The sequence below is a fragment of the Dreissena polymorpha genome, chromosome 10, assembly GCF_020536995.1.
Source record: "Dreissena polymorpha isolate Duluth1 chromosome 10, UMN_Dpol_1.0, whole genome shotgun sequence".
Taxonomy (NCBI): domain Eukaryota; kingdom Metazoa; phylum Mollusca; class Bivalvia; order Myida; family Dreissenidae; genus Dreissena; species Dreissena polymorpha.
This window is the reverse complement of record NC_068364.1, coordinates 54,050,462-54,065,631: the sequence shown is the minus strand read 5'-3', so window position 1 is coordinate 54,065,631 and position 15,170 is coordinate 54,050,462. Positions and strand designations below refer to the sequence as shown.

The 15,170-nt window shown below is 33.5% G+C and overlaps 1 protein-coding gene across 1 annotated transcript; it reads right to left on the bottom strand.

Moving 5' to 3' along the window:
- Nucleotides 1-3,543: 3,543 nt before the first annotated feature.
- LOC127848077 (uncharacterized) lies at nucleotides 3,544-11,323 on the bottom strand. The gene is made up of 3 exons (XM_052380371.1): nucleotides 11,274-11,323; nucleotides 9,119-9,319; nucleotides 3,544-8,575 (listed from the first exon to the last, which is right to left on the bottom strand). Exons 1-3 carry the CDS (start codon nucleotides 11,308-11,310, stop codon nucleotides 8,325-8,327), a joined length of 489 nt encoding a protein of 162 aa, XP_052236331.1. The 5' UTR covers nucleotides 11,311-11,323; the 3' UTR covers nucleotides 3,544-8,324.
- Between the last annotated feature and the right edge of the window lie 3,847 nt (nucleotides 11,324-15,170).

The following is a 15,170-nucleotide window of genomic DNA, read 5'->3' as shown; positions in this document are numbered from 1 at the left end:
CTACACTTTAAATTCCTTATTAGCGTTACAAGTCAGTCGTCAACACCTCATATTTCTTATAACGGTTTTTCCTAATTTAATCTTCTTAAAAAATATATTAAAACATCCGAACTGGTTTAAAATTTAAATATATTCAATGTTGTACTAAGCAGGAACGACACTTTCCGCCTAAACTGATTTTCGCTAAGAAGATACCGAGGGAAACGAAAAATACCATTAAAGCGGAAAGTGTCGTCCCTGATAAGCCTGTACGGACTGCACATGCATTTAACCCCATTTTCACAGAGCACGACCCATATCTATTTATATACTTATGAAAATAATTACTTATATTATTAACCCATTTATGCCAAGCGTCTAGAAAAAAGGCATTGGCAAACAGCGTAGACCCAGATGAGACGCCGTATGATGCGGCGTCGCATCAGGTTCTGTGCTGTTTGCTTAAAGGAATTTCTGTAAGACATATTCTAAATATAGAAATAAATATACTAGACATCCCTAATTTTGGAAATAAATTGATCCAATTTTGAAGGATGGGAGAGTCCACTAGGCATAAGTGGGTAAATAAAAAACCAATACTTACGACACCGGTACCCGAAAATACTGTGTGAAGTATTTGATTCCGGAATTCATGGTTTCATTTTCTGACTGCATATGTACATTTCATTAAACTTGTTTGGTCTTTGATAAATTCTGTGGTATGTGTGGTTTTCGGATAGCCCTTAAACCACTGCTTAGAACGAACGGTCCAAGCATGTGATCCAGGTTTTAATCGTTTTATGTTTATAGTTAGTATAATGTTGGAAAAGAAGTGGATAAAAACTATAATTTCTCTCTTGAGAGAGTTTCTTAAGTTTGATTATTATATATTTGTGTTGTTTGGAAGCGGTAGAACATAAGAGTATCGTTCTGAGAAAACTGGGCATAATTCATGTGCGTAAAGTGTCGTCCCAGATTAGCCTATGCAGTCAGGGGCGACACTTTCGGCCTAAATTGGATTTTTGCTAAAAAGAGACTTCATTTAAACGAAAAAAATGTCATAAAAGCGGAACATGTCGCCCTTGATTAGCCTGTGCGGACTGCACAGGCTAATCTGGGACGACACTTTACGCACATGCATTATGCCCAGTTTTCTCAGAAAACGACTCATATTATATACTACAAGAAGTTCGATTTGTGTTGTTTGTACGCGGTAGAACATATCAACGTACATATCTTTATGTTGTCATATTCTGTCATCAGAGGGTTGCATCAGTAAAGATATTTGTGTTATGTTGATGAACCATATTTTCAATAATATCGGTCATATATGAACCATATTTCATTGTATAATTTTAGCTTTAAAACCCGCCCCATTACTGTTTTAATATATTTCCGATAAATATCCCACGGGCACACTACAATAATGCGAGTAGAATTCGATTCACGAGTTATGTGTTGGTATTAATGCTTTCTGTTTTTATCTGTGATTCGATTAAAGGGGCCTTTTCACGTTTTGGTCAATTTACAAAATTAAACAAATCTTTCAGATTCGCAAATTTTCGTTGTAGTTATGATATTTGTGAGGAATTAGTCATACTGAAAATTTACCATGCTCTAAAATATCCATCATAAGCATCTTTTGACGATTTAAATACCTGAAAATTATCAAGCGTTGCAACGCGAAACGAGTGAATGATTTGGAGAGTTCTTTTGTTGTCGTTATATTTTGAGAAACTACGAGGATTGCTTAATATATAAAGAATAAAATACATCAATAATTGTATGAGCATGGAATGTCGAGTGGTCTACGCATTAGACTTTAACTCCAGGGATCAGTGGGTCGAGCCCAGTTGCGGGTAACCTTTTTTTGCTTTCTTTAAGTTTATTATTTTTTTTAACTGAAAGTTTTAAGATCCAATGTTTACACTTGTCAATATAAAGCCTTTAATGACAAACTTCAATACATGTCAAAATCTGTGAAAAGGCCCCTTTTAACTCGTTTTAGACGCGCGTTTGGTTTGTGATTAATTATTGCATTAGAGTGAAATTCATCTAGGTCTCTCAGTAGCTTAAACCATTTCGCTTTAGATTGACCGTTTAAGGCGGCGATCTCAGTGTAAATCATTTTATGATTATATTTCGTGTTCTGTTGTAAAAGAAGTGAATAAGAACAAACATTTCTCTCTTGACATAGTTTCTATAGATATATTGTTTGCGATGAACTTTTTATTTGAACAGAGGGACCTTTGCAGTAAAGCAATATTGAATTGTTTTCTATACGCTCGCACGTTTGATGGATGTTCCATCAATTATTCATTTTGGTTTATGACACGAACGAGACTGAAATGAATTATCTAATTGTTATATGCGTTTAAATGAATTGTTTAGCTGCGGTAATTCATTTTTACATTGTACTCGCTGATCTTTTAGACTTTCTAAATACAAAACAAATGTTGGCACAATTTATTCAATAATCAATGCTGAATTTGGATCGACCATTAGCAAAGCATCGCGAATACAGATTTGTTTCCAACAGAAAAATAAGTTGACATATCACCCGTTGAAAATGTTGAATTATCGTTGCTATGTATTTTTGCTGCGTTTATTAACATATTACAGCATTTATGATAATGTATGCATCCAAACTCGAATCGCGCTCAACAGGCATTTGCGAAACGATGCAATAAATATAAACAGATGGTTAAATCATTGCCCTTTAGAAATGTGCCAATATAATGCATGGTTATTAAACGTGAATTGCACAGATGAATGGGCAGGTGTGAATTTAAACAGTGTATGTAAATTTTTATGTTTAAACATTTACATGTATTATTCTATATTGCTGTGATATGGTATACGTCTCACAACAAAACGGTCAAGTCAAAACGTTCACAACTCAAACCGTCCACATGTTAAACCGGCCTCAATTTCAAAGGGTTACACTATTTGCCTCAAACTTTTTTTTAAGAGGAAAACAGACTCAGCTTTTTTATACAGTTTACAACGAGTCCAGTTTGTGGTTTTCGGTTCACTATATAACGTGTATATGTCCATGTTTGAATATGAACCTTGTGTACAATGTTTTGCATATTGTTGTCACTATAAAGTATCCCTTGGTAAAAAAAGCAAACCTGATATTTGACTGAATATTTGGAATGACTTTGAATCATTAGGAATACTGCGCTCTGCAGATTTAATGGCAATAATGTTTGGCCACGCCTACTTGCAGGACACGCCTCCGGCATGAATGCCTCTTTGATAGCACATAAACCACGGTCTGATTTGCATGCCTGACGTGTACGGTTGTTAATACAACCAGTATAACTTTCAATAGTGTTTGTTCCTTAACTGATGTTCCTTTAATGGTGATAAAAAGTGTATTCTGTTGAAGAAACACTAGAATTTTCAACGATATAAAAGCATCCGAAATGAATTTCGTATAAACATCGAACTCATTTTCTACTCATCTTCTAGAATGTCTCTGGGTTTTTTTTCAGAAGACGTCTTTAGTAAGGATTTAAAATAAAATAAACACCACAAAAATGAAAAAATAAACAACACAAAAATGAAAACTTTTATTTCAATAATAAGCAAAAGCGCACATATGTTCACACAGATTTACACTTAAGTTTCATAAAACATTACGCTATAGCTAAATATGATCAATATTCCAACATAAATCGTTGACTCTTTGACTCTTATCGTGATTTGTTTAAATCATATTGTACGTGCGTTCACCACAAATATTATAGCTGACGCTTACGAAACACATTTGATATTTTATTGTTACATTTGAATTTGCCGAAAATGGGTCACGTACTTGCCACGTGGGCTGAAAGCAAAGTCTGAGTTTGTATTTCAAATCTTTTCAATAATTATAAAACACTGAGATTGTATTTAAAATCCATTCAATACTTCAACACTTTATCAAAATACATGGTAAAGCACAACATTTATTGAAAAAATTGAATAAAACACATCAAACACATCAACACACATTTCTAAATTGTAAAAAATAACATTCTGGATATATTAAAAAAGAGAATTTGTATCTTTTTGGGTATAAACTTATCTGCTAACTGATCGGCAAACGAATGTGCCACGTCGAGTTTGAAATAACAATATATTTTAGTCGTTTTTTGCATTATAAACTGTATTAAATTATGTCGAAAAATTAGATCTGGTATATAAAAAACCTGAACAACAGTTTATTAAAGTACATGGTAAAGCATAACATTTATTAAAAAATTGAATAAAACACGTCAAACACATCAATACACATTTCTAAATTTTTTAAAAATAACATTCTGGATTGATAAAAAAGGGAATTCGTATCTTTTTGGGTATAATCTTATCGGCTAACTGATCGGCAAACGTTTGTGCAACGTCGAGTTTGAAATAGCAATATATTTTAGTCGTTTTTTGCATTAAAAAATGTATTCAATTATGTCGAAAAATAAGATCTGGTATATTAAAAATCTGAACAACAGTTTATTAAAAATACATGGTAAAGTATAACATTTATTAAAAATTGAATAAAACACGTCAAACACATCAATACACATTTCTAAATTTAAAAAAATAACATTCTGGATTTATAAAAAAGGGAATTAGTATCTTTTTGGGTAAAATCTTCTCGGCTAACTGATCGGCAAACGTTTGTGCAACGTCGAGTTTGAAATAACAATATATTTTAGTCGTTTTTTTGCATTAAAAAATGTATTTAATTTTGTCGAAAAATTAGATCTGGTATATAAAAAACTGAACAACAGTTTATTAAATACATCGTTAAGCACAACATTTATTAAAAATTGAATAAAACACATCAAACACATCAACGCACATTTTTAAATTGTAAAAATAACATTTTGGATTTATAAAAAAGGGAATTTGTATCTTTTTGGGTATAATCTTATCGGCTAACTGATCGACAAACGTATGTGCTAAGTCGGGTTTGAACTAACAATATATTTTAGTTGTTTCTTTTGCATTATCAAATGTATTCCATATGTCGAAAAATTAGATCTGGTATATCAAAAATGAACAACAGTTTATCAAAATACATTGTAAAGCACATCATTTGTTAAAAATTGAATAAAACACATCAAACACATCAACAACACATTTCTAAATTGTAAAACATAACATTCTGGATTTATAAAAAAGAGAATTTGTATCGTTTTGGGAATAAACTTATCTGCAAACTGATCGGCAAACGTATGTGCTAAGTCGGGTTTGAAATTACAATATATTTTAGTTGATGTTTTTTTCCATTATCAAATGTATTACATTATGTCAAAAAATTAGATATGGTATATAAAAACCTGAACAACAGTTTATCAAAATACATTGTAAAGCACAACATTTATTAAAAATTAAATAAAACACATCAAACACATCAACACACATTTCTAAAGCGTTTAAATAACATTATAGATTTATAAAAAAGGGAATTTGTATCTTTTGGGGTATAAACTTATCGGCTAACTGATCGACAAACGTATGTGCTAAGTCGGGTTTGAAATAACAATTTATTTTAGTGTTGTTGTTTTTTGCGTTATCAAATGTATAACATTATGTCGTAAAATTAGATCTGGTATATAAAAAAACTGAACAACAGTTTATTAAAATACATGGTAAAGCACAACATTTATTAAAAATTGAATAAAACGCATCAAACACATCAACACAAATTTCTAACTGGTAGGCAAACGTATGTGCTACATCGGGTTTGATATAACAATATATCTTACTCGTTTTTTGCATTATCAAATGTACTACATTATGTCGGAAAATTAGACACATAATTTAAATCAGAAGTATTTTAATCAAGACATGTAACAATCCGTTATGGTTCTTTCGGATCAATCTAATCTCATCTCTACGGTCAGATTAAGTCGTATTAATGTGTAGTTTCCCTTTAAACTATAAACGTTGTTTTGCATATGAACGAATAACATTTGTAAATAATTTACTTTTCCTTACACTTCAACATTCAAATATTCTATAATCAACATAAATTTCCTTCAACGAGATTGCTTTTCAAGCCATTGTCATATTTGAAATAGGTATACTATGTAAAACAAGGAGTAATGAAACATTGTTTTCAGAAAGATACAAATACGTGTGAAGCCATGGCAAAGCCGTAATAAACAATATAATATGCAGCATTTATTTAATTAAGAGCTTTTAATCACAAACTGTAATGCCGTCACAATTTTGGTCTACGAACAAAGCATCTGAATCAACAATGTGCCTAATACAATTTATTCGAATTACAAAAATGTTTAACTTTTTTTTTTGCATGTACTGATTTACGCATCAAACCTTTAAACATTTACATATTTATACTGCTGAACATTCAACGATGTTATTGTGTTTAAGACATGAAATAACACTTGGTATGCTCAGACCTCTGTTATATTGATATGATTACTATCAGTGCTATTTAATATAGATCTGATATATAAATGAACAGGGCAATATTTAAAATAGTTAATCAAATTGCAATGTAAAGGACAACATTTATTAAAATTAAATAAAAACACATCACCATACATTTTTAAATAAAACAATATAAATATAAAAAAGGGAATTTATGCAATATATAAATTTTTAAAGTGATATTATGGGCATCTAACAGTTTATAGGTGTCTATCGCAACTGTTGTTCATTTTTGGTGTTTTCACTTCATATACACGTATATTTGTTAATGCAGCATCAACATACGAAAACAATATCCCGGAAAAAGAAAAACAAAAAAAACAATGCATTTGAATATCAACCGTACTTTCGTTTGACAACTGATCACGGTGTACAATGTGAACCTAAATTTAGTTTAAGTGCAGATTTGTTCATACGACACAAAGACACAATTTTGTTTTACGGATCATTTCGGCATAGAGGACTGGGTGAGTCATGTAAAATATCGAATATGAAATATATTTTTAATAAACACCTGGTAGCAAGATGAGTTGCAGATAATTGGTCAGTTACCACATTTTAACGAACTCTTTTGACCTGTTAGTTCTTTACAGCTCAATGCAATAGTGAAACATGCCCATAATATCACTTTAAAATGACATATCTTATTTCGTGTTAACATATCTGCTAACTTATTAGCAAACGAGTGTGTCTTATCGGGTTTTTTACTTAGATTATAACATAGCCAGTTTTTTTAGGGAAATAATTAAGTCGAGTCGGTCATCTTGGTTAAAAGGTCAAATACTTATCCAAATTATTATTAAAGCAATTATCTGCAAAGAGTTCTTTTTTTCGGGCACATTTCCGTATCAATAACAATAACATTCCGAAATTAAAAGAGAAGACAACAGAAAATACATTCCATCGTGCATCTTTGACAGTTTAGCATTTTAAGGAGCATAACTTCATGTGTCCGTCTTTTTTTTTACGAAAACAAGTATGCGTGTTTATTGTGTGTTACCGTGATGCTGCTGTTAATATTTGTCATTTTAAACTTTGTTTCTGCTCCGGTCCAGACGACTCTAATTATGAGGGTCATACTCGCTATTCCTATTAGCAGGGCTACTAGAAGCTGGCCAATCAAGTTACGTTTTAGATGCACGGAAAATATTAATTGAAATACAAAATGGCGCTGGAATGTTGAATTTGTAACACAACAACTGCATTACACATATTAATAAGAAAATACTACTGACACAACACGTCTAAAAAGATACTAATAATAAAAAGAATAATTAAATGCATAAAATAAACAAGATGTGTTTGTGAAACACTATGCCCCCCATATATTTGACCTTTCACCACTCAAAATGTGCAGCTCCATGAGATACACTTGCATGCCAAATTTCAAGTTGCTATCTTCAATTTTGCAAAAGTTATGTCCAATGTTAAAGTTTGACGCAGACAAACCAACAAACCAACAGACAGGGCAAAAACAATATGTCCCCCAGTATAAATTGGGAGACATAGAAAGAGTGTTGCTTTCAGAGCAATAACGAGAAATTATTTCTCTGTTTAACGTCAGCAACGAAACCTTGTATTAATTTTCAACATGCGTCATTGATATAGCTATGTCATTGCAAGTTACATAGATGTAAAATCGGTAACAGTGTCATTCACAAAAAATCATTTTCGTATACTTTATATTGAAGCATTGTTATGTTCGATTGCCATTGAATTCAGAACATGCGATGACTTATATTTAATGAGACGCTTTTGTATATGTTATTTTTATATTTCTGGATTCTTAACAGTAATTTTTTTTTAAATCTTATTTGTCGTCAAACATGTCTCGCAATAGTTATGTTACTAGGTGAACAGACCTTTCAATTCCACACATTTGAGGACAGGCGTTCAAATCAGTTCATGTTTGCAAAGGCATGCGCGGCAAATTTGAACACAACAGTTCTGCTTAAATTACTGGAGTCCTTGGTGTGTTCTAAGTCGCCAAATAGCGCGCAGCTCTTCGTCACCTGGTTGTACTGTGTGGCCATACACACAGGGTCCGTTTGTTGCAGACAGATTGACGCGCATTCGATGACGCTCACAACATTTGAAGCTGTTCTGACAGGAGAATTCGACATGGCGATACCTGTGATAACCCGGTAGTCTAAAAATCAGAGGGAATTGCGTTGTTAACACTTTACAACTTAGATACATATTTTCACGCATATGTAGTCCCTTCGAAAGTTATATTTATTTTAAGACCTTTCTTACTAGATTTAAGTTGTTAATGATTCATTTCCAAACCTTAGATACCGATGAGCAGCAAACAGCATAAAATCTGAACAGACTATGAGTTACTCGCAGGTTGTTCTGGTTTTATGCTGTTTGCACATAACCATTTTCACTTTGCTTCTGTGGGAAAGGGTTAACAGGGAATAAATCCAATATACGTGTCTTTATTCAGAATATCAGTTTTTGTTATTATACTTAACATTTTGTTTAAAAATAATTTACAACCATTTTGATAATCTACTGTCAATATGTATTTGTTGTATGAGCTCTTAAAAGAACATCATAAACCGTTTTCAGGGCTGAATGTTTTACTATCGCACAAATACATTTACCCAAATATCGTATAACACATCACAAGTATTTCGAGAAGACCAAAAAATAACTTATTACAGCATTCTAATCAGCATATTCTTACGAGGTGTCCTTGGGTATCCGTTGACCTTTAGCTCGCATACTGCGAGCTCGTCATTCTGTGGGTTTGCCCGTACCCTTATATATCTGTAAAGACCTATGACAGCTGGACCCCACTTGGCTGGGTTGGATGACGAAGTATTCATGATGCGCTCTGCCTTGTACACCCCTTTTGTCACGCCCATTCCGAGTTTGTAGGACATATCTTAAAATAATTTCGATTTATACCAATGAATCAAACCCACATAAACAGAGACTGAAGTTTCAAGCTCGATGATATACAGCAGTGTTTGCTTTAATGGTATTTGTTGAAGGCCAGTATATCCACACATTAAATGGTATCGTATCCACAAGGCACACAGAAATTTTAAAAAGTTACATAATCCTTACTATTTATATTCCTAAATGCGATGTTCCATTATTTGGTGTGCTGACCCTAAACTCTGTGTTTGGTTTCACAGGTTGAGTTTTGGATCAGATTTTTTTTATTTATTCATATTAACAAAACAAATGATTACGTTTGCGACAACTTCGTCTATTCTACACTTTGCTTAAGGTTTCTATATTTTTAACATTATCGGAAAAATATTTGGAGTTCAACTTATAAAAAATGAAAAATGCACCAGCTTGACATGACTGAAATGATGATGTGGAGATGAGGAGCACTAGAACACGACATGACTGAAATGATGATGTGGAGATGAGGAGCACTAGAACACGACATGAATACTGAAATGATGATGTGGAGATGAGGAGCACTAGAACACGACATGACTGAAATGATGATGTGGAGATGAGGAGCACTAGAACACGACATGACTGAAATGATGATGTGGAGATGAGGAGGACTTGAACACGACATGACTGAAATGATGATGTGGAGATGAGGAGCACTAGAACACGACATGAATACATTAAGTTAAGATCTTTGTTACTTCTGATGAGGCAATGTTTTATGTATGTGGGACGTACGGCGACGAAAAGTTTACTACATAAAAACACGCAAAGCGGGTCTCTTGATCAAAGGATTTGATTGCATGGGCTCGTGTCTCTTACACATAATCCGAGATTCGCTTTATAAACAAAAGAACTAGAGGTTATAACAAGATTATATCAATACGGTATTGAAGTAGGTTGTCAAAATTGCGTTCCGAAACGGAGTCAAAAGGTCGGACGTCAATGGTGTTCCATCATGACAGCGCTTCAAGTCAAATATCTTAAAATACTCTCTTAAGAAGGAGAAAGTGAGCTTAATTGACCGTGATGAATGGATGTCGAAGTCTCCGGATTATTATCCAATTGAATGTTATTATGAGGAATCCTTAAATGCCGTCTACAAAAACGCAATCCAAACACTCTTAAAGGTCTTACAAACTCTTAAAGACGAGTTGAGACAACTGGACCAAATTATTATTAACATGACTCTTGAAGCCTTGACCAAAAATTGGTAGGTTTATTTACGTGTGTCATTTATATAATTTTGATAACACTTACTTCAATATAGGTAATGTTGCAATTATTAATTTGCGCCATTAATTTTTCTTCAAGTATAATCTTAGCGCCTCTTGGTCATGCTATTAAACAATACAGATTGTCACAATACAATTATGACATAGTTTCGTGATACACCGAATTATGTAGCAAATTAATACAGACAATTTCTGACATATGACTAGTTTTGACTACTATTATATTGGCAAATAGCGTATTTACGAAATACGCAAATGAAGGAATGTTACTTGTCTTGGCTAGATAATCGGTATTTCTATCACTTAATATTATAATTGCAGCGAGATGTTAAAGATGGTTTTCCATAACTCCAATATAAATATAATTTTAGAATGATTTACTACTTTGATTCACTGGATACAATTATGTAAGGACGTTAAAGACTTATTTCATATACCGTCAAGATTCATATCTCTATAAACAAGCACTGAAGCGGGATATCAACCATTTGCTTTTATAGATCTTATTATGCAACACACTTTAAACAATTCCAACTAAAATCAAAACATAAAAAAATTTGAAAATGCAACCTATATTATACATTTGTGAATGTGTTTGGGCCTTTCCCAATGTGTATTACTTAAAACTGCATCAAAACAAAAACTAAATGATTGTGCTTATAAATATAACCCTCATTCATGATTTCTTACCTGCTCTTCCATGTAATTTAATAGCGTCTATGCTCATGTTCGCATTCGAAACGGACTTCACATAACAGGTATTGGAAAAGCATGAACTCGTCTGAAATAGAAGAAACACACATTTGTAGTTGATACCGTTGAACAATCTACACACGCACGCATACGTGTATGGCGCACCAAAGGTGTCGAAACTTTAACTTCTGCTGCAGCAGAAAAAAATGCTGCTCAACCAGCATTTAAATGCTGCTCGAGAAGCAAATTATTGCTCGACCAGCATCTAGATAATACTGCTCGATCAGCAAATTACTGCTCGAGCAGTATCTAGATGCTGCTCGACCAGCAAAATTCCTGCCCTAGCAGCATTTTTTGTAGAATAAGACCATTGAAACCGTCAGCCAATCAAATTTGAGCTTGTAGAGGTAGCTTATGTCGTCCGTTTGTAAGATCAATTTCGATTTGCTGAGTGGTTCAAGGGTTTATTCTAAAAATAAATGCTGATCGAGCAGCATTTTTTTCTGCTGCAGCAGAAGTTAAAGTTTCGACCCTTTTGGTGCGCCATATACGTGTACACTTTCACGCCAACACACACTCTTACAACCGCAGCCCCCATTAAATACAAATCGACTGATATACCCCAACATTCAACGAACCCGAACACCGAGAGAGGAAGAGTAATAATTATACCAGAATTGTTGGAGAAAATATTTCGCTGGTCATCGAAGGGGTCGATGGTGTTCTCACAAACATATCTGTCCAGGCTCCAGGATTTCCGCAATAGCACTGAATATATCCCACTCGGTTTTGAGTAGACTCGTAAATCTCGAAGGTTGATAGGTAGACTGCCTTTTTTAACACAACCTTTTTAAAATATAAAGTTACACAAGGTAAATTTGATTTAACAAATGTAAATGTAACTTATGTACACGCAAAACAAAAATAAAGACCATTCACGCATAAATTCACAAATAGTATGCTTGAAAATCTGATTATAAACATGACAATACAATATGGTTATGCTTACATCTAACCAATAACCGGACCAATCCGAAGGGTCGGGTGGGCCGTATACACTTGTCGGATAGCTGTATACATCCCTTTAACATAAATATATATGGGTAACGTCATGAAATGATACGGCATTAATGACATGATTTCCAACATATTTCAAATCGGACAATAGCGGTTATTTCGAAGTTTTTTTAAATATTTTTTTATTTAATAGCGATCTTTAATGATTGTATTTGTATTATAAGTGGTCTATTAGTATAGAACAGTGCATTCATACCCTGGCATTATTAGCGATGAAATTTTTTGAATTAACATCAATTTAAAAGTATAATAAAATGTTTATATCTATTTGTATTTTACTCGCCATCTTAGTATTATACTTATCTCTACGTACAAGTTTAAACAAAAGGTAATGTACCTAATTCAACATGGTTTTTTTAACTTATCATACCGTTACTTTTTATTGCAACGAAACATTGCTACATATATAAGGATCTTCATATGATTTGAACCACAGTCAGTTATGCAAAAAAGTAATACCTTACCCAATCCAACCCCGTGCATATGTCACCCATTGTGATATACTTTCTGAAACGGATTAATACAATTATATGCAGAAAGGGAAAGGGTCGATAGTTACAAGAGGTGCAGAAACAAAATCGATAAAATATTGACTTAACAATTGTTTACAAATATATGTTTAATAGGTTAAATGTGTTCGATGAAAGATGAAATATAGACATTCGCATTACACCTGTAGCTGGTGCTTATTTAAATCATCAGAATATGTGTTCGTATTTAGACCTTTTTAATATCAGTGCAATAGTAAAGACATACCAGCATGTATCGACACCTCCTCAATGAGGTAATTATCCCCCAGGTCCACAACCAATTCTGCCGCCGAGGAATCTGTAATTGAACACGTGGTCACATCACCATCAATGGCCAAGGTCGCTGGAGATCCGGCCGCTGTGTCCGTCTGGGTTACGTGCTTGCCAGATGCAACATTTTCAACTGCAAATATAATCCAACAAAATGTATAATAAACGATGGGTGATCAAAACGTTCGCAGTTCCCCATTGCCTTATTCAACACTGTATTATAGTGGAACGTGAGTATTTTACATGGCGCATTGTGTCAATAAATATATATGCAATTGCATTTGCTGATCAATAATGGTATCCTTAGATACCGAGTCTAGATAGATTCGGTCCAAAATGTCAATGTATTCCTTAAATTCGCTTATTATTTATGGTGTCGTGTTAAACCACTTTTACATAATACCTTAAAACTTTAGCACAGTAAAGTTCAACAATATTTAGTATAATGCTGGTCAAGTTTTATACCAAAAAATGACGGCATTTCCGTAATCAGTCTGCGTTTGCGGTAAACGGGTGCGACAATTAATGGAAGAGAACATTTAAACTTCTGCGAATATCAAGCAAACAACGAATACCCCGCTGGATAATAGACGTTGGCTTCATACTCGCTGGAGTTCAAATACCTAATATTCAGCAAGGTATTCAACATGTTCTCGGTATTCGCCTAATGCGAATTACCAAAACCCAACTCGGTATTTATTCTAGGCTTAACATTTACTAAATATCAAATACTTTAATATACACAGTTGGGATTCGACTTTGGGCGAAAGTTCGAATAGCATATACTAGTCCCTAGTTGCGCACTCATTTTAGGATATGGTTCCGTATGGTTTGGGTCAATATGCACCATAGTCTGAATACTCATACCCAACTCAGTATTTGATCTTGGCTCGATATTTGCGTAAGTTTGAATTACTTACACCCAGCTAGGCATTTGGACTGGGCTGGATGTCCTCGATGGTTTGGTTTCGATATTCGTTATAGCTTTAATGCACAAAGCGTACTGATTATTTGGTCTTGGCTCGATATTTGAATGAGTTCGAATATTCAATATCCATTAGGGCATACGGGTATCTGCATTTAAACAGATTAAGCGGCGATTTCGAAATGATCCTTACTGTCAGAAAACCTTGGTTAAGTTGTTATACCAAGTTGCAATCTAAAGTATAAAATACGCCTACGATCCCCAGTGCAGCCGATAACTATCGACCATTGGCTTCATCGTTGTTTCTTTTATAAAGAGCTTACTCATAGGACGGCTTGGACGACACGGACGACACGGACGAGCTTTCTAACGCATTCCGAAATTTCATATACATAATTAGATATTGTTTCGCGTTGTTCTCGTGCAATTGGTAATATATCAAACCATAACTTACGGTTGTGTATTTGTAAAAACTCTTGTTTCAAACCTTGCTTATTTGACAATGTATATATTTCAACCATTTAAGGGATTAACGTACTAAAATTTATAACAGCAACACACGACAGTTATTAAAGTTGAAGTACTACGTATACCGGTTTGTTATTTTAATATAACATGTTTGACCCCTGGTTTGTTTAAGTAATTACTATCATTCAATTACGCGAATATAATTATGTTCCTCATTATCGCTTAATAATTACTGTAGAATCACTAAACACGATCAAGCAAAAAAACAACGTTTTTCCTCACTTAATACTTAATGAGACGAGCATGTCTCGACATGACCACGTGATTTCATGTCTTAAACAAATTAATTCCGCTTAATTTTAGTAAAGACAATATTGTTGACATTTTTACAAGGGTCAATTGGCCTAGTTTATTTTTTGTTTATAACAACAGCCGCACCTTAGTGGTTCAGATAATTCTTATTATCATAATCACGTTCATATGTTACAACGGTAAATTACTTAAACGTAGACTCTATGTTGCTAAAAACATTTAGTAATTAGGAATTGGAAATATTAGTTATTTGCCTTAATGTTACCACCACATATTTACCATGCATTTGACGTTATCAAACCGGCAATGAAA

Bases quoted from the DNA above. Each gene is read 5' to 3' on its own strand.
- LOC127848077 (XM_052380371.1), bottom strand. From the start codon at position 11,310: ATGAGCATAGACGCTATTAAATTACATGGAAGAGCAG. The intron at 9,320-11,273 runs GTAAGAAATCAT...AATTATTTTAAG, and splicing joins TAAATTACATGGAAGAGCAG to ATATGTCCTACAAACTCGGA. The intron at 8,576-9,118 runs GTAAGAATATGC...TCTGATTTTTAG, and splicing joins CGGATACCCAAGGACACCTC to ACTACCGGGTTATCACAGGT.